This window comes from Pseudomassariella vexata (assembly GCF_002105095.1).
Source record: "Pseudomassariella vexata strain CBS 129021 chromosome Unknown BCR38scaffold_2, whole genome shotgun sequence".
NCBI lineage: Eukaryota > Fungi > Ascomycota > Sordariomycetes > Amphisphaeriales > Pseudomassariaceae > Pseudomassariella > Pseudomassariella vexata.
Genome location: NW_024467957.1, coordinates 140,735 through 159,557, shown reverse-complemented (window position 1 = coordinate 159,557; position 18,823 = coordinate 140,735). Strand labels below are relative to the sequence as shown.

The following is an 18,823-nucleotide window of genomic DNA, read 5'->3' as shown; positions in this document are numbered from 1 at the left end:
TGCTCAAGGCAGAATCCTCACGGGACCCCCATCTGTAATTAGCGCACCTCTCCTTTAAATAATACCTCATCCGATGACCTGAGAGACAAGTATGTGCAGCTGACTAAGAGAGTCCAATGTTTGGCGTACCTTATTTCGTGCCTGAGCTCTTCAGCTGCAATGCATTAAAAGGTGGATCATTTTTATGCCAGAGCGCTGATTGAGCGGGACTCCCAAACGCCGCGTATGGCCTAAATTCCACGCTCGACATGTAAAAGTTTGCTTTTGACTCTTTCCTCTTTTTTTTTTTTTGGTTTGTTACGACCCCAACCAACTACAACACCAACGACCAACAACGCAAGGCCTTGTGCGAGCGCAAGTAAAGTCGCCGACGGGACAATATGGCACCGCAAGCATGAGCCAAGACTGTGGAGAGTTGCAGGCAGACACCTCAGCCGGCCCGCATCAATGGATATTCCAAAGTAGGGGGAGCACAGGTAAACGACGTTTGATGCCTGGCAATCGGGGCGTCAGTACAAGTGTGCCGCCTGATCCTTGTAATGCATTAGGACGTGATAGTCGTCAAGGGTAACGGGATACAGGTAGGTCTACGTGAGACTCGCCAAGTTGCGATCACCTCGTCGACAAGGGGGAAGGAAGCAAGGCAAGTGAAGAAAATTTGGGGGGGGGGGGGGGGGGGATGGAATGGGTCGTCTTTTGCCATGCTCGGTCAGCCATCGTCTTCCACGACTGATCTTGAGCCGGATACCTCATCAACGAGCGTACTAGACAAGAGAAAATCACAACGCTTTTTGAGTGCGGAACCTCCTGGCTTTAGCATCGAGGAATTCGCAATTTATCTGTTGTCACATCTCACACCCCAGTCGGCAGTATTTGAATCGGGAATCCACAGCATCAGCAGGATACATACCTGTATAGTCATGTTCATCTGTTCCAACCACATTATAGTTTACAGGAGCACATCATGCTATCTGCTATCTTCAACCCATGCGCGTGTCCATTCTGATGCATGTCCCATACAATACCGCCGCAACACCGAGTCTACTACCGGTCATCGTTTAAGCGTTCCATTCTCCAGAGATCCATCGGTTGAAAAAATCCAAAGAGCCCTCGGGCTGATTGAACGGAACCATGTGTCCGGCCTCGTAGATGCGGATGAAAGTAAAGTTCCCGCTGCTCTTTACTTCGCCGTACTTCTCACCGTCCTTAATGCTGAGACCAGTCATCTTGGCAGCATTGAAGTCCTTCTTGCCGTCCCAGACGAGCTCCTCAGTCCAAGCCTGGTTACCCAGCCAGTTGCAGATGTAGTCGGCATCACCAGCATAGATGAGCACAGGGATCTTCTTGATGAGCTCCGGGATAAGGAGGTGGAACGGCTTCGACCAGTCACCCTGAAACAAAAAATTGCGGTTAATGTCGCCGTTGCAGCTCTGGTAGTCTTGGACCTCAGCGCCAACGGCCTTCATAACCTCTGGCTTGTTAAGGTACTGGGAAATCCAAGCGGTCTGAGTGTAGCACAAGTTCTCCATGTCCTCACACTTCTCACGAATGTCGTAGACATTGTATCCAGAGCGTTGGAAGGGACCTATAAGTGCATTGTTGCAGTAGATGGCGCTGGGCACGCAGGACCACAAGCTCCCGGAATCATAACAACCCTGGATGAGGGACAGGCATCGAGGGAGAGCGTTGTCCATCGACTGGCATTCACTTTCATCCAAGATGGGACCGTAGTTGCTGCCGTCATCACCGCAGGCCATGGGACGGTACTGAGTGTATTGGGTCTTGGGGTCCGTGAGGCCGTTGCCAATGGCGATACGCTGCAGATTGATGTTTCGGTTCTTGTGCGAAAGAATCTCGGACGCAAAGACGGGGATGTAGTGGCCAGCGTACGACTCGCCGGAGATGTGGAATGGCTGAGTGCCATACTCAGGAAAGTTATGGAAGAAAAGAGTCAACAGAGCGTAGATGTCCTTGCTCGCAGCGACGGTGTCGTAGACGGCATTGCCGCTGTACGAGTAACCGGTGTTCACAGGCTGATCGATGAAGATGACGGAGGCGTTGCTGTTCCAGGCGTAGTCGTTGTACACGAGCTTGAGCTTTGAATCGACGCTGGATGGGCCGAGTTCCATGAACAGACCCATCATGGATGAGCATCCGGGCCCGCCGTTGAGCCACAGGACAACGGGATCGTTCTTGGGGTCGTTTCGAGATTCAAAGAACCCTGGTGCAGAGGTTAGCCATGGCACACTAATTAGAACTCGTGATAAGTAATTTACAGTAGAACAGGTGCTTGTCATTCGCCTCGTCATCGAGGTAACCGCTGTATTGCTTGACCTTGTCGACGCCCAGGACAGAAGGATCGACCTTCTTCGCACGCAGGTTGTAGCTCTCGAGGCTGCCATCGACCTTGCGGTGCTTCTCACCATCGGTCTCGACCCACAGGCTCTGGACATCAGCGCCCTTCACGACGTGTTCCCACTCGCTGTCGGGCTTGCGCTGGTGTGGTTTGGGAAGGGAGACAAGGTTATGTGCCTTCTCCATGAAGCCAGGCACCAATAGGCTCAGCTCGTCCCAGAGGCCCTTAGCTTCGGCAGGCATATTGCCGAACTTGTCTTGCAGGGACAGCATGATATCCTCATGAGATTGGAGAACCTCCTGGGCCGAGTCGCCGACTGGCTTGAAGGTCTCGTAGACGCTACCCAGCACATGCTGCTCTTGCTGGGCGACAGCAGCCGAAGCTGCGCCCAGCAGCAGCGTTGAGGTAGCTACTCTCATAGTTGAGTTGATCAAGGAGCTGTGCGATGCGGTTGTCCTGGTCAATGGTAAGTTGCGGGATGGATGGAAATGGAATGAGATGAATATTTGGGTAATGGACTAATAAAGATAATGAAGGAGAAAGGAGGGGAGAGCACCAGTTCCAAGCTGGTAGATGGGACGTCCTCGAAACACACCTTGAGGGCAGGAGCTGGGAAGCTTGGGGAACTGCCCTGACAACGACACTAGCGTTCCCGGTGCCTGGCAAATGATTGAAGTCACATCATAACAGGACCTGAGCTCAGCTTCCACTCAACCAGCTGCGGTGTGCGACTCATCTGTTAGCAAACGACCTTCCTATCTAGGTTCCGATTACGCCAGCGCACGCGGCACTTCACGCGCCCGACCTTGCCAGCGCAGGCCGACGGAGCCATGAGTTCCCCGACTGGAGGAGGGGCTTATGGACTGATAAGCGTCATAGCTGGCTCCGTTAATGACTGAGAGACGCTTTGCACTGAGTTATCAATTAATTGCCGTCTCGAGTCTTAAATTCGTTGTCCGGTAATCATCTGATATTACTTGATGAATTCCCATTGTTGGCATCTGTCTTGTGGAGTCAGTAAAGATGGGGATGGCCAGGATATCCGACGAGCTGCAGGAGAGTTTTGCTGATCGGACACTTCTCCTGCGTTCCGCCGCTGGTTAGTTCCTGGCACCTGCAGAGTCATCAAGTGGGATGATGAGCTGTGACTCCACGGCAACCCATGTCGGAAATAGAAATTTTGTGACATAAGTGCTCCCGATAAAATAAAAGAGCATATCCTCTTCGGGCAAACTTGGATAAACCGCTGGTTCTATCCCAATTTCACAAGATTGTAGACAGCGGTAACGACACTGCTTCCGTCCGGGCTTGCCAGTAAGGTAACCTGCGAAGAACCCCTCATCTCACCGAGCGCATTTCGACTGCCAACAATTCACAACAACCACCACCAACATGTCGCGAATAAATCAGCCGTCCAACCAAATCAAGTTGACCAACGTGTCTATGGTGAGGCTAAAGAAGGGCAAAAAGCGCTTCGAAATAGCCTGCTACAAAAACAAAGTGCTAGAATGGCGCCAAGGCATCGAAACCGATGTGGACGAAGTCCTCCAGATCCCCAATGTCTTCCTGAACGTGTCCAAAGGCCAAACCGCGCCGAAAGAAGACCTGGTCAAGGCCTTTGGCAAGGACAAGCCCGTCAACGATATCATCCTCGAGATTCTCAACAAGGGCGAGATCCAAGTGGGCGAAAAAGAGCGGGCGGCGCAGATGGATCGGACCCATCACGAGGTTATCAGCATCGTGGCAAGCAAACTTGTCGACCCGCGGACGAAACGAGTATACACGACGGGCATGATTGAGAAGGCGCTGGATATGCTGAGCTCTCAGGCGCATCAGGGAGACAAGATTGCGGCGGGGAGCGGTGCGGGCACACCTGCTACTGGTGACGACGGGGAGGCCAAGCCGAGACCGAAGGAGAAGGAGCACAACTGGACGGGGGTGGTCACGACGAAGAGCGCCAAGAGTCAGGCATTAGAGGCTATGAAGGCTTTGATTGCTCACCAGCCCATCCCCGTGTCGCGAGCACGCATGCGGTTGAGGATCACTTGCACCACCAGTGCGCTCAAGCAGTCGGTCAAGGCGCCCAAAGCAGAAGGTGGTGATGATGGACAAAAAGCAGCACCTGGGACGGTCAAGGACAGGATCCTGAGCTACATTGAACAAGTGGAAACACAAGACGTGATGGGATCAGAGTGGGAAGTTGTGGGTTTCGTCGAACCGGGTGCTTTCAAGGGTCTTTCCGACTTCCTCGGCAACGAGACGAAGGGACAAGGTCGAGTCGAGGTGCTGGATATGGCTGTAACTCATGAGGATTGATAGTTGATACCCCGGTTTAAGCATGGCATGGCGCTCATGGTTTACGAGTACAAAAAAAAGGCGGTAGTATGAATAGAAATATTAGTGTAGACCGACACAATAATGTTATTCCCGTGCGCTTAAGTGGAGGTGTCACCCACGTAGTCCTGGGGGCAAGTATATGCTATTTGTTCCAGAGAAATGATTAGTATACGAGCATCGAGGAAGTGACGTCCAGATCATCCACCATCCCAGCGGAATCGTTGCATTATAACACTAACTCCCACATAGGGCGGATTATCAGTAGGCACTTTACTCCAACCCTTTCTGCGACATTCCACATTACAAGTAGAGCTTGTATACGCAACAAAAGCAATATAATAAATCTGTTTGTGTCTTCCATATCGATGTCGAGGTTATAGCATCCCGCAATGCTCCACCAGGTCGAAGCTGTTTATCTGTGCCCGTCGAACGAAGGTATTCATCGAACTTCCAGTTTCACGAACGTCGACTGCTGTGTGCAATACAAGCCCAGAGTTGATGATCTCACGGAACGGTTACGCATAATATCCAAGGAAGGTTGGGAAATTGATGCGTCTCTGTTTTCTTTTTAGAGTACATCCATGATGGCCATATCCTTTTCGCAAAGCAATCGCAGATGTCAATGATTCATGCGTAATTCCATTCCAGCCTTCACGCCATTCCCTGAACAATGGACGACCACAGCCAATGAAACCACCCTTCCGTACCGATACGTTTAGCCACCCTTCTTCTTGGAGACACCGACAGTGCGACCGCGGCGGCCGGTCGTTTTGGTGTGCTGTCCACGGACACGGAGACCCCAGTAGTGACGAAGACCACGGTGAGCGCGAATCTTCTTCAGGCGCTCGAGATCGTCACGGAGCTTGGAGTCAACGCCGTTGGCGAGGACCTGAGAATCCTTGCCGTCGACAATGTCGCGCTGTCTGTTGAGGAACCAGCTGGGGATCTTGTATTGCGTGGGGTTCTGGATGATGGTAACGATTCGCTCGAGCTCTTCCGAAGTGAGCTCACCGGCGCTGTTGGTTTAATTAGCCCCGCGTTCCTCGTTGCGCTTCCATGTGCTCGGTAGTGCCATACCGCTTGTTCAGGTCGACATCGGCCTTCTTGCAGACCAAGTTGGAGTATCGTCGTCCAACACCCTTGATTCGGGTCAAGGCGTACATAACCTTCTCCTCACCCTTCACGTTCGTGTTGAGGAGACGTAAGATCTATCGCATGTCAGCCCGTATCCTGGTGTTGATGCATGGAAATTTTCGAGGTCGATTGGCGCCGGCGTGGGAGATGATCGATTCATGTGCGAGGCTAGGCATCACACAACGAGGACAGCAGCGAGGTAGACTTACGAACTGGAAGCTCGTCTTTTCACCCGAGACGAGCGACATGATGGGCAACTTGTCTTTCGAGATCGTTGCCTTTGGGAGACGTGCTGCTCTATCGCGGAGTACTGTACCTTGGAGGTTCAAGATGGAGGGTGGTCTGGCAAAAAATTCGCTTAGGGTAATTAGGGCAAACGGAGCGGAAGGTGCGAGTGGGGCGGGCTGCCGCTCGAACCAATCAGGTAACTTTTCTGGATTTCTGCGTGTCGCGCCCCTTCGCATTATTTCTCAGCTTCTTTCGTTCAACATTCAACCACCAACTTCCTTGAATGGCAGCAATGTGCACATATTTCAACAACCTCATAAGGCCAAGTCCCGACATTAAATGATGGAAACTCCTCCAACACCCCATTACAACACCACACCAGCAAACATGGCAAAATACGAGGCTTGTTACTAGTTTGAACTGGACTTGTTACCTGAAAACCCCAACCAGAAGTCGAAAACCCAAGCTATCGATAAGGGTAGTTACCGTCCCTCTCCAGCTGGAGTTGATCGGATTACCAGTGGGACGTCTTAGTGTTCTCCTTCTCTTTGTTCCCGCAGATTCGATTCCGGGCCCACAGCCCTGAAAGGTCATGTTGTTGACTTAGTGGTTGGCAATGGACAACCAGCAGGACCAAGTTTAAGGTCTCAACAATGGCACCATTATTCATTCAGTTGCCTATGATGAAAGAATTCAAACTTACTTGACGAGGTTTTACCTCATATGTGAGCATTTCACACTGAAAATTCTGAGGCTTGAATATTTATTGAATCTCCTTGCGTCCCATTTGATGACATCGTTCCCCTTACGCCAACATCTAAGACGGTTGCCGGCTTGTACGTATATAATGCCTGGCCTTGTCTTCAGGAGTTGGTTCGCCGGCGCATGCAACAAGCTGGCGGACGACTCGGGTGACGAGACTTGACATTATTAAAAGATGCATGTGGTCATCAGGGATCGCATCCAAGTTGTATGTATGCAATGGTCAGATACCAGAAAGACAACGCATAAAGCGCTTCTCACCAATGGCCCAAATGCTCAATCCTTTCGTGATCCACATAGTCAATCCACACAACAATCTGTATTTAACCACTTAGTCACCCTCGTGGCTAGTTATCTCCTTCGCCAGGGCTGCAATTTACATTTTCCAGAGCGTCCTGGTACATTTGCTCAACCGCACCAAGACCACCAAGATTCATGATAGCCCGCCATGCTCCGCAGTTGAGAAGCCCTCGCTTTGAAATACTTGAAAGTCTCCCCTTTTCATGTTCGCGCGGTTTAGGTTGGGATATCCATCTCCCATACTAATATATAATATACAGCGAACAAACACCGCTTTAGCGGATGTCCGGACGAGACGCCAGGACAGGGGTCGACATTTCTTTGATACTTACGAAAATACCCAATTACAAATCGAATCGCATAACTTATACAGGATATTAAACATAATTTGTATACTTCTTAGGTGATATGGTTTGGGATACCACATGGCCTTAACAATAATCAAGCACTGGGTGAGGAGACGTGCCACACACCTAACTAAGTACCATTTTACTCTGACTTTCTGTTAAATCCTTTCACTGCCACTCCTTTGCTACACTCATTTTAAAACCACGGGAAATATATCAAGTATCATTATCTACCTTTTTATTGTCACAGTCTTCCTCATCGTCATTGCTTCTAACCAAGTCGATGACTGCGAAATCCATGGTCAACTAGATGCTGCAGGGCGTTCGCAGTTCCCCACCACCATCACACAAGGTGAAACCTGCGTCATGTGAGCAGACACCAGGCGACGAGGACTCAATCACTCGGGCCGGTGCTTGCGGAAACACCTCCGTAACGCCTTTTGACACGAAGCTCGCCTCAAATTCCCTATACTGGGCGGACACCTGCTTCAAGGACATGCATTTTTCAACGTGGTCATTGGGCAATCCGCACCAGGCGGCTAGTACACGGTCCATGAGTAGACAACACCAACAACAATGGGCATAATGACTGCCTGTCTCAAATCAGATTAGACGGGTTGCCATCTGATGACACTCTCGCTTTCATCGGTGCGGCGGATTGATGCGATCTTGCGAAGGATGCAACACGGAGATGGATCGATGGGTGTAAGAGGAGTGTCCATGGCATAATGGAATGCACACCCACGCACGGTGATTCAGGTGAGCTCGGGTGGGATCCTCCGTAGACACCAGTGTCTATCTATACAGTGGCACTTGCGGTCTCTCTTGGGAAATCCAGGATGACTTCTTTCTCGAGTCGAGGGGAAGGAGGTCAAGATCATAATCAGTGCGTTGGACAGCCCTCTTATCGTGTTAGCAATGGTGTAAGATCATGCTGATTAAGGACGGCCCATATATTCCATATCATGTAAGCCCCTTTCCGTAGAGTTTAGGAAACCACGGGTTCTCTTTTTTCGTACTGCCTTTTAATGTCTCTTCTCATATGCCCTGCTAAGGAAGCTGTCCAATCTGGTATATACCGAGCGGAAACAAATGATGTGTAGTAGTCGACGAATGAAATTTTACACTGGGCTACAAGACAAAATATATAATATATATATGTATATATATACCATTGGAGTTTAGTCCATCCTAGCTAGTAGTGTTGATATCTTTGGAATTCAACTTTTCCTACCATACATAATACGAAAGCCTACTTACTTACTACCTAGGTATTTTGTCTCAAGTCGTCTGTCTAGCAAGCTGTATTACACCGAACCCAACGTTTCGGAAGGAAATAAGAACGCTAAAAATAGACATGTCGGTTAATATCACAATAAGTTTCCAGAAACTGGAAAAAGATAAGTTGCTCTCAGTCCGGGAATTGAACCCGGGTCCCGGGCGGATTGTCACAACATGACAAGCCCGTATACTGACCACTATACTAACCGAGAATTTACTTCCTTGTTGACTGGAAAGTCAAGCAACTATGAAAAATTATTACCCTCAGAAGGCCATCAGATATTCAGCAAGGTTGGGTACGAGCACTACAGGTCAAGAAGAACAGCCAGTGGATCATGACCAACCTTATTTCCTCGACATCAACTATGGAACATTCTATTCAAGTGTCGCTTTATTCTGGAGATATCAGTTCTTTCCTGGAGCCAATGTGTTCACGAGACATAAAACCCTTGGTTGCCATCTTGGTCGTGGAGTTTACCGTGAATCAACCCAACCGACAGACAATATCTCGGTACAATCCCGAGCGCAATCAAGACAATTGCCAGCGCAGGTAACGTTGCTTCATGGAATAGCAAACCAAGGTACGGCAACACCCTCAACGGAACCTATCTTCATTTCATTCCATCAGACTCCAAACTACATTAAACCATACCTAAGAGTACAACATGCAAAGATGCCGAGCGCCAGACATCAATGTTTACTAAATAATAATCCTTTGATCAATATCGCACATCTCATTTCATTCATGAAAATCATGGGGGCTCTTTTGTTGAGACAGAGAAAGTCCTGCATCTCTCGTTCTCCCTGTCTGTCTGTCTGTCCTCTTGACCAAAACTTTCAAAGCCGAAGCCGAAATATCCCGCCATCAATTATCGACCACCAACCGACTGAGAACCCTAAGGTGTGTGTTTCTGCTATTGTGGCAATCAACATGATACTTTGTGTGTGTGAGAACCTCCCCCATTCCGCTTAATTCTCCGACGCCATGGGCATCTCTCCATACCGTCCACGATGTCTCGTGGTATCGTACGCGTTGATGACGCGAGTTTGACTTTCATCGGCCTGACTGAAGGCGTAGCCGCGCTGTTTCCGCATGCGCTGCACTTGGCGGACTTTGCGAATTGCTTTTTGGAATTGTTCCATTCTATTTGCATTTATTAATTATTGTTCTACGCGAAATTGCAGATCCAAGAAGTGAGAGGAATACATACCTGGGCCTATAATCCTGGATGTTGTACTTCTGAATCTCCTGGATGTGATGATATGTCTGCGGTTTGTACATGCGTTTTGCGTACTTCCAAACAAAATCTCGGATAAGGCACAGAGCAGCTAGTGCGACGGTTTGCAACCAGAACACGGGGCTGGAGAAGAGCTTGGGAACAAGCCCATCGTATTCCGTTGATACTCCCACTTTAGGCGCAACGAAGGCATAAACAGCCACGAAGGTGTACCAGATGGCCATACTTCCGGGGATGGCGAGAACGTGGTACTTGGTCCAGTTGCTGGTAATCAACGCAGCCTTGCCAAGAACCGTTGCGAGGACAGCGCCATACATGGCCGTACCCCAAACCCAATGGCCGGCGATTGTTCCGTCGCTAAGGATAAGATCGCCGTACCAAAAGAGTTCACCGCCGATGTACAGAATTATCGAGTGGTATATGGCAGTTAAAATCCAGTTGAAGAACGTCCGTACCTTGAAGAACTGGTTTTGTTGACCGAGGGTGTACAACTGGGGATAGCGATCCAGAAGGCGGGCAGAGATGTATTGGTCGAGGATACCCAGGACAAGGGGAGGCAGGACCGTGTAGAAGACATTGTAGAAACTGAGAGTCCACGATTCGTAGATGACTTGACCGGAGAACACGTTTTGGAAGGTGTACTAGAAGGGTTAGACTTGAATGTGACGGTGCTATTGGCTGAGAACTTACCCAAAACTGTGTCATATACAGAGTGATATTCTTGTAAAATGAGAACAGAATGGTCTTGCTTACTCTCTGGTAGCTCCAAGCGCCGTGGACGAGAGTGAGTTTGCGAAGGTATCGGAATTGAGCGATGGAGATGTCAGCACTTCGTGCGGCTTGCAGACCTTCCATACCGCTGATACCCACGCCAATGTGAGCGGCTTGGATCATCGACACGTCGTTCGCTCCATCACCAATAGCGAGAAGGATCTCGGGCGAGTGCCTCTTCACCATCTTGACCACCAACGCCTTCTGCAAAGGCGACACACGGCAGCAGACGACGGCTTTACACATGACGGCGAGATCGTAGAAGAGCTTCTCCATGTCCTTCTCCAGCGCATACGTTAGGGACTTGCCATCAATGACCAGGGCAAGCGAGTCCATCTCAATAGTGCCTTCAGCGTTGTTACGAATTGCGTCAAGCTTCTTTTGGAGGTTGTCGCGAGTTGCTGGGGCGTCCTCCTCGTTGACAATCAACAACATCATGTCTTCGCTCAAAAGCTTAGAACTCATGCCGATGTTGATGGCCGTCTCCTGTCGATCACCAGTCAGCACCCAGACCTTGATGTTAGCCTGTTGCAGAGTGTGGATCGTCTCTGGCACGCCATCTTGGAGCCGATCCTCGATAGCAGTTGCACCGAGGAGGTAGAAATCATGCTCGATAAGTTCGGCAGCCTTGTCCAACTCATCGGCTCGATTGCCCCCAACAGTCGTCTGAGCCTTGTCAAAGATAGCATACCACTCCGCGAATTCCTGGTCGGAAATCTCTCGCATGGCCAAGCACAATGTTCGCAAACCCTCGGAAGCATATTCCTCAAGATGGACCAAAGTGACGTCGACATGCGGGTTGTTCTCATTCAAACGCTCCAAGATGACGGTATCGGCGCCCTTGCAGTAGCACCTGATCTTTCCGTCCGGACAACGATAGATGGCCGACATCCGCTTTCTCGTTGAGTTGAATTCGCATACGGCCAGCAGTTGATATTCATACTCTTGGCCCTCTACCTCGATGATGGCTGATCGCGGTTTGCGCGCGACGAATTTGTAGCCAAGTATGACAGCACCTTCCACCAAGGCACCCTCGTCAGGGGATGCTGCTTGGTACTTGATGCCGCCTTTCTCATTCCGCTCCGGAATGACGGTATGGCAGGTCGAAAGTAACGCCAAGAAATGTTGGATGGCAAGGGCACTCTCATGCGACTTGCAGTTCTCGCGCAGTCGCTTGAAATCGTGAATACCGACCTCTACGCCGTCTTGAGTTGTAGCCCGGCGATCTTCGGGTACTTCATCCGCATATTGAATTCCCGCAATGGTGCACTGCTTGAATTCCATCATGTTGCAGGTCAAAGTTCCGGTCTTGTCCGAAAAGACAAACCCAACCATGCCCAACTCCTCGACCAAACTTGACGTTCGACAATTTGCAGGGGTGTCAGTCTTGTCGTAGTAGATGTCCAGGTCGTCGTTAATCAGAATGCCGTGCCAGTATTTGACGAGTTCTACCGTGACAAAAAGGGAGATGGGTACCAGACTGGAGAACAGGACCCAATACGTGACCAGATCCTTGAAGATGGTTTTCACGACAGTGTTAGCATCGTCGAGCTCGCCCAAAGATGGCTGTAGATATACGAGAGAGCTGCCCCGACTGGATCGATAGACCAGTTCACCGACGGTACAAATGACGCTCAGAACCAGAAGTATGCCGACAAGAGCCAGGACGAGCATATTCAGTTGGCGCTCAACCTTGGTTCGCTTGATGGGTGTCGCAGTCGCATTTCGCATGAGCTTGGTTTCGTGGCCCGTGAAGACGACAATGCCGTGGACCCAGGGCGTGTTTCTCAGTGTTGCTCCACGCAGCAAAAGCTGCTCTGGATTCAGGGGTAACTCCTTCTCGCCCCCGCCGGCCTGCATAGTCAAGGTCGCCTCGTAAGTGTACAGGCTACTGTTCGGTTGTTCGGAGCGTATCCTGCCGCTCAATCTGCTAAGCTCGGAGGTGCTTACCATGGTCGATGTCTCGGGCAAGGCTTGCTTGATTTTCAAGTTGGTTTCTCCATCCAAGTTGGCCGTCTCGATGTAGCACAGCCCCTCCGGCTCGGAACTTGCTAATATCACAACGTCGGCAGGAATGGGTTCCTCCGACTCCACTCTTACGATGTCGCCCACGGCCACGTTGACCCATTTCGTCTCCTCGAAGGTAGACCCTCTCAAAATCCTCGCTTTCGAATTGTTCAGGGCGCTATCGGCCTGCTTCCTCCTGTAGTCTTCCACCAGCTCCTTTCCTGCAGATATCATGAGCACCACAATGAGGGGCCCAATCGTAGTGTATTTATTCGTCGGGGACAACCCCGGGATTTGCTGCAGAGCCGCTGTGAACAAGAAGAAGATGTTGGCGAACTTGGAGAACTGCTCGAACATGAACTTGGGAAGGAACGTGGCGACGTTGTATTTCGCCGTGGAGATGTGATTATCGACGTATTTGGTCGTAGCGTTCGCCGGCGGGTTGTTCAGGTGTATAATTCTCGGACCCAGCGTCGACGGGTCCGGCTTGCCTCGCCCCAGTCCAAACTTGAAGTTCTTCAGCTCGAACTTCTTGCTCTGCTTCGATTGCGGCTCGACCGCGGAATCTGCATGTCCTCGTCCCGGCTCGGTCAACGGTAGGTCCATCTCCGAGTAGCCCTGGGCCTGACCCATTCCCAACATGTTCTTAGCTTTGCCGAAGAACCCTCCGCCGAGACCTAGCACACTGTTGCGATTCCTTGCATTCTCGCGACCCGTCTGATCCGCCCCAGCGCCTACGGAAGAGCCCCCGTGGTGATAGTATGATTGACCGTCGTCGGGATAGTCGTCGAAGTCGTCAGCATATCTCTGGAAGTTGTGCAGGTCCGACGATTGGCTAAACTGCCTATCCGAGTCTGCCAAGTAGGGGGGGCGCGGACCAGCCGAGCTTGCTGCGCCCGGTGGTGGATTTTTCGCAGCAGGGTGTGTCGTCTCATTACCACCGATAAAATCATCGTAGGACACCGAGGGTCGGGATGGGGTGTTGTCGTAGGCGCGAAGCAGTTCGTCCTCGTTTACCGTGGTTCGCTGCCCGCCGTACGCGGGCTGGTCGTCCAAGTCGAGCAGAAGGTCATTGTTTGGGGTGTTGGAAGAGCCTCCAGGAGGCGCTCTTCCCGACATGTCCGATTTGGCCGGCAGTCAAAGGAATGGAGAGTCAAGAAGGGAGGATTGGAGGCATGCGGAATAGTACTAGTTATTACAACTTTAGTCAAGCCGGCGGTCGCAACAAATAAGCAGCAGCAATCCGGGGCGCGACGGAGTGGGTAGAGGTAATTGGTGGAACGGATCAAAATATGGTAAAGCTGGAATCGCGGCCTAGCGGCAGCAGCAGAAATGGAGATTCACAGTCGTGAAGATCAGATGGAGCTGAACGTCAAAAGTAAGAGTCGGATGCGTGGCTGCGATGCAAGATGCTGGGCTGACACCTGGGATCTAAGCGTTGCTTGCTTGGACTTGGAATGACACTGCACTTCGTATGGCCTTTCGGCCTGTTGCATGGAAGGACCCGAAGCAGGTAGTAGCAGGCCTAAGGTCTTTGCCAAGCGGCTGCACAGCCTCAGTCAGCGGGCTTACGAGAAGGATTTCTGCGAGTCAAAAGCTGGCACTTTAGCAGTCGAAGCCGCTAAGTGGACCTCCAATTGCACCGCCAAAGAAAACAGCCGCACGGTTTGGGGTCCGGCTGCTCGACTGCCCCCAGCCTACCCCAACCTTGAAGAAAGTGCACACTACAAAGCAATGACAGCAACTGGAGCCCCTGATTGAGGCCCCGTCCGCTGATTTGCTGCGTGGCCAACTATTGGGTCCGATTTGATGCATTCCGTCTCAAAAGATTTCTTCGAAGATCCGATCGATAATTAGCTCCAGATGTAACTAACCTAGATGTGACTAGCAATCACGTACGAAGTACGTATCCACCGACACGCAGCAGTGCGGCGCGGAAAGCTGTGTGTAGCGGACTGAAGAAGTTGTTCGTCTTATCACTTACCGCAGGTTAGTCGACAACTATCAGGGGTGTCCTCAAAAGGCAAGACCATCTGGATCCGTCCACAAGAAGTTGGAGATGTCATTTCGGCCACATCTGCCCCAGGGGATCTCAATTATGAAATCCGATCTATGCTAGTACGGGTTCAGAGGCATCCAGGCATCTTTGTCATTGACGACTTGCACAGGCGCATATAACATGGGAGTTTATGAGCTTCGGGGCAATCTTGACACCAAGCGTTATATAATACGTACGAAGGATGCAGCAGCCGGGGCTATGTCATCTACTTGCTACGTACTTCAGCAAGTTAGCTGGCTACCACAGCATAAGTAATCACCTCATGGCCATGTATCAGGACCGGGTCCTTGGGACGCTGCAGCTTGGCATGATCAACCAACAACGAACAGTCAGCATCCCGGCCGAGAATTCATTCTTTACGAGCCGCAAAAAGCGTCGGTGTCTGTTGGGAGGAACAACTGTGCGCCTGTGATTCTACAACCATCCCTAGATGCACTAGCTAACACGGTCGTTTCTGAAACCTGCCCTCGCGCCTCGACACAAATCTTCTCAAGCCACACGAGCTGAGCTGCACAGCTCCCAATCCGGCCGTGCCTGAGCAGCCCCCTATTCAAGATTCGTTCCTAATCCCACATTAGGTCACGAACAGCAAGCAGGCTATGACACCTATCAAGTAGGGCAACATATATCTCACAGCTTTCCTTGCACCTTCTCGTCAAGCACGCTCCCAATAAACTGGCCAATGAGCTTATTGATGGCCACGGGATCCTCCCACATAGCCCAATGCCCCACGCCCAGAGCGACCTCCTTCCTCAACGACCCCGCGAACCACTTCTCCATGCCATCAGCAAGCTTAGGCGGAAGCGCAATGTCCTTCTCGCCCATGACGACCATACAGGGGATCTGGAACTTGAACCCGCCTGGGATTTTAGTCAACTCAAGCTCCTCCTCGAAATTGGGCTTCCGCGTGCGATACCAGTTCGTCGGCCCATGGAACCCGCTCCTACTGAACTCGCGCACGTAGTGATCGACCCATTCTTGGCTCATCAGCGCAGCGGGACCAACGCCCTTATCCAGATTCTCCTCGTTGATGCCATGCTCAGCGCTGAAGATAAATTGGCCGTCGGGCGTCTTGCCGCCGTATATGCCGTTGAGGAAGGCACGCAGGCGGTCAGGGCTCTTATCGATGATTTGCTCCGCGACGGGCGAGGCGAGCTGCAGCTGGTATTTGAAAGTGGGAATCCTTTGCACGATCTGCTCCGTATCGACGTATACGGGCAGGGCCGGCGTGTACGGCACATTTAAACTGAAGACGGCCGAGACTATGTCGGATTGCCAGATGGCCATGCGCCAGACGAATGCACCTCCCCAGTCGTGGCCGCCTAGGATGATGCGCGGGTTCCTGCCGCAGACCTGCTCGACTAACTCCCGCATGTGTGCTGAGAGCTTCTTGAAGCTGTACTCGTTGAAATCATGAGGCGCCGATGTCTGGCCATAGCCTAGCATGTCGGGTACAATGACCCGCAGGTTGAGGGACAGTAAGAACGGAACCTGGTTGCGCCAGGCGGCGCTCAGGTCGGGCCATCCGTGGCACAGGAGAATGGTGTCCACGGGAGTGACGCCGTTGGGAGGATTGGCTAGCAAGTAGTGGTAGTTGTAGGCTCCGATCTTGGCATTGTGGTGTTCGACCCGGGCGTCGTCAGGGACCAAGGCATCCACAGTAGTCGCCGCCATAGTGATAAAATTCGTCACTTTTGACTCAGTACTGCAACTGGAGAGTTATCTCGAAGAAAGTGAGTCGCTGAGGAGTTAAGTATGCGTCAGAAAAAATACTCGGAAACCACGCCATCACGATTCCTGCGAAGCCGAAGCCGCCCGTCGTTTATGACAACTTTAGATCTCACGGCCGAGGTCCCCACAACTATGCGGGGCACTCGGACGGAGCCAACGGGATAGTCTACGAATTCCAAGTAGTATACTTCGTAGACGGCGCGCGCCTAGCCGCCGGGGACTTGGCGGCTTCGACATGATTGGCTGGGGTGTCCATCGGGTGGCTCCTCTGAGGAGTGACGCATCATCGAGAGCACCTTGGGACGGAAAGTTGCGGATGCGGTGTAGCCGACTTCAACTCCGTGTAACGGCTGAATCCGTAGTCCTGGACACAATCTCTGCCCTGTATTTCACGCTCGTACCGTAGTAGTAGACATCTCACCCGTCTCAGACCTCCAGTACCTACGTTTCAAGAGCGGCTATGTCTTCTTACCACGCAGGATTTGCCCGCACCCTGGCTTGCGCAGAGCCCGGGTGGCCATTGACTCGGTCGCTAGAGTGGACCGCCTAAAGCTTCTCCATAAGATATCGTAAGATGTTCAGAACCGGCTCTTCAACACCAGATTCACATATCAAGGTCAAATTCCTGGAATCGACCGCCTGTGGACATGGAGATTTGGATACCACTATTCTCCAAAACAAAGACAAGCCGGTACTGGCTCCAATTTCCCATTCCCAATCGTGGATCATCAAACCTGGATGAATACGAATCTCCCTTCACCGGTTCTCTCATGCTGCAAGACAAGAAAGTCCCCAAAGCACCAAGATCATGCTTAAATACTACAGACCAGGACGGAAGCCGAAGAAGCGGCCCGACCGGAAACAAGGCAAGTTAGTAAATCACCGTGTCCTCCTCTTCCTCGACCATAACGTCACCAGTCTCGTCCGACTCCTTTTCTTGACCAACCTTGTTGGAATTTGTTGTGTGTGCAGCGGGGGAGGTAGGATTAGTAGACTCAGTCAAGGTTTGAGGAGCTTCGGCACTTTTACCCACTGTTTCCTCGTGAGCAGCCTCAGGCTCGGGCGCAGGCTTCTGTGTATCCGAAGACTCGACGACCAGGACGCCCAGTGCCCTCATCCACTCATCTTTCCGTTGCTTGAACTCACGGGCTTCTTTTTCAACCGCCTTTTCTGCGTCGCGGATCTGGTCCTTGACGATGTCTTCTTGGTCTGCCGTGGGCTCCCAGGGCAGGTAATACTGTTACTGTGGTCAGCACATGGCCGGCATTTTCCCCGTGGGCACATATCTTACTATCTTGGGCTCGGTTTTGGTATGTATGAAGCGTGCCGTCGCGAGCATATGGGAATGCCGTGTTTGCATCTTGGACAACGTTAGTCAACAGGCGCTGATGCAGTATGGACGGGTCAACGTACGACTTGCTCATCAAACTTGACCTGTTCCACTTTCCGGACAGCGTTGAGCTTGGCAAGCTTCTCTTGGCGTTGCTTGTCATCCTCGGCTCGCTGGTGTTGCATTTTTGCCTGCTGTCGTCGCTCAATCTCCTGTCGCTTTTTCTGCTGGGAGCTGATAGTGGTTTGACTTAGGGTGTTCAGCAAACCACCGAATAACCGCTTCCCACGTTTCCTCTCCTCTTCCTTGGATGATTGCGGCCGGCGCTCTGTGGTTGGGTCCTGTCGCGATGGTGGCGATCCCGCTGATCCTCGTCGCTCTGCCGCATTGTCTGGCCGCGTCCGCTTCGGTGACTGGAGAACGGCATCTTCTGGCGGAGGAGATGCTTTGCGCTTGAGAGCAGAAATGGATTCCTTATGAGTTTCTGCGTCTGTGGCAGATGGCCCGACACCGGATGCTACCAGTGAGCTGGGTTCTTCAGTCAGCCAATCGGTATTTCAAGAGATGCGATCGCGCCACAACACACCTGTTCTCAGCAGACATTGTACAAAACTGATGGGATGTTTGCAAAAAGAGCTCCAGCAGATAAGTCGAGTGCAGTTAAAGGTGATACACAGAGCGGTTGTTGTCAGCTCATCTTGCTATCGATTCATTGCAAGGTCGTTACAGTTTGTGAATGCAGCAGCTAAGTCGCAAGGCTGCATAGCGCTACGATCGCTAACAGATAGCTTTCCTGGCAATATGCATACCACTGAAGGGTAAGTACTGGGGTTCATTCGAGGAATTCGTCTATCCGATAGTTGTTATTGAAGTGTTTACGAAGTACATGAGCTACAGAATTGAAATTTGGACGAAGTTGACATGACTACATTGGTTATACTT

At 51.3% G+C, this 18,823-nt stretch overlaps 6 protein-coding genes and 1 non-coding gene across 7 annotated transcripts; 1 reads left to right on the top strand and 6 right to left on the bottom strand.

Moving 5' to 3' along the window:
• Positions 1-1,058: 1,058 nt before the first annotated feature.
• Positions 1,059-2,775, bottom strand: BCR38DRAFT_333306 (serine carboxypeptidase; the record flags this gene model as incomplete). The annotated part of the gene is made up of 2 exons (XM_040855212.1): positions 1,059-2,221; positions 2,277-2,775. The coding sequence occupies 2 exons, from the start codon at positions 2,773-2,775 to the stop codon at positions 1,059-1,061; spliced, it is 1,662 nt and encodes a 553-aa protein (XP_040719460.1).
• Positions 2,776-3,520: 745 nt separating this feature from the next.
• On the top strand, positions 3,521-4,791 carry BCR38DRAFT_419315 (SBDS protein C-terminal domain-containing protein). Its single transcript, XM_040859304.1, has one exon. The coding sequence runs from the start codon at positions 3,749-3,751 to the stop codon at positions 4,670-4,672; it is 924 nt and encodes a 307-aa protein (XP_040719459.1). The 5' UTR covers positions 3,521-3,748; the 3' UTR covers positions 4,673-4,791.
• Positions 4,792-5,408: 617 nt separating this feature from the next.
• On the bottom strand, positions 5,409-6,075 carry BCR38DRAFT_334153 (40S ribosomal protein S18; the record flags this gene model as incomplete). The annotated part of the gene is made up of 3 exons (XM_040855290.1): positions 5,409-5,709; positions 5,771-5,901; positions 6,037-6,075. 3 exons carry the CDS (start codon positions 6,073-6,075, stop codon positions 5,409-5,411), a joined length of 471 nt encoding a protein of 156 aa, XP_040719458.1.
• Positions 6,076-8,872: 2,797 nt separating this feature from the next.
• Positions 8,873-8,957, bottom strand: BCR38DRAFT_t42. The gene has a single exon. It is a non-coding gene; the product is annotated as a tRNA-Asp (tRNA).
• Positions 8,958-9,714: 757 nt separating this feature from the next.
• BCR38DRAFT_334163 (phospholipid-transporting ATPase 1) lies at positions 9,715-13,880 on the bottom strand (the record flags this gene model as incomplete). Its single annotated transcript, XM_040855291.1, has 3 exons — positions 9,715-9,889; positions 9,957-10,624; positions 10,674-13,880. 3 exons carry the CDS (start codon positions 13,878-13,880, stop codon positions 9,715-9,717), a joined length of 4,050 nt encoding a protein of 1,349 aa, XP_040719457.1.
• A 1,570-nt stretch (positions 13,881-15,450) lies between these two features.
• Positions 15,451-16,494, bottom strand: BCR38DRAFT_333318 (Alpha/Beta hydrolase protein; the record flags this gene model as incomplete). The annotated part of the gene is made up of 1 exon (XM_040855216.1): positions 15,451-16,494. The coding sequence occupies one exon, from the start codon at positions 16,492-16,494 to the stop codon at positions 15,451-15,453; it is 1,044 nt and encodes a 347-aa protein (XP_040719456.1).
• A 464-nt stretch (positions 16,495-16,958) lies between these two features.
• Positions 16,959-18,695, bottom strand: BCR38DRAFT_86737 (pinin/SDK/memA/ protein conserved region-domain-containing protein). The gene is made up of 4 exons (XM_040865706.1): positions 18,468-18,695; positions 17,965-18,409; positions 17,843-17,911; positions 16,959-17,788 (listed from the first exon to the last, which is right to left on the bottom strand). The coding sequence occupies exons 1-4, from the start codon at positions 18,482-18,484 to the stop codon at positions 17,423-17,425; spliced, it is 897 nt and encodes a 298-aa protein (XP_040719455.1). The 5' UTR covers positions 18,485-18,695; the 3' UTR covers positions 16,959-17,422.
• Between the last annotated feature and the right edge of the window lie 128 nt (positions 18,696-18,823).

Bases quoted from the DNA above. Each gene is read 5' to 3' on its own strand.
- BCR38DRAFT_419315 (XM_040859304.1), top strand. From the start codon at position 3,749: ATGTCGCGAATAAATCAGCCGTCCAACCAAATCAAGTTGACCAACGTG.
- BCR38DRAFT_86737 (XM_040865706.1), bottom strand. The intron at 17,912-17,964 runs GTACGTTGACCC...ACGTTGTCCAAG, and splicing joins TCAAGTTTGATGAGCAAGTC to ATGCAAACACGGCATTCCCA. The intron at 17,789-17,842 runs GTAAGATATGTG...CCACAGTAACAG, and splicing joins CCAAAACCGAGCCCAAGATA to TATTACCTGCCCTGGGAGCC.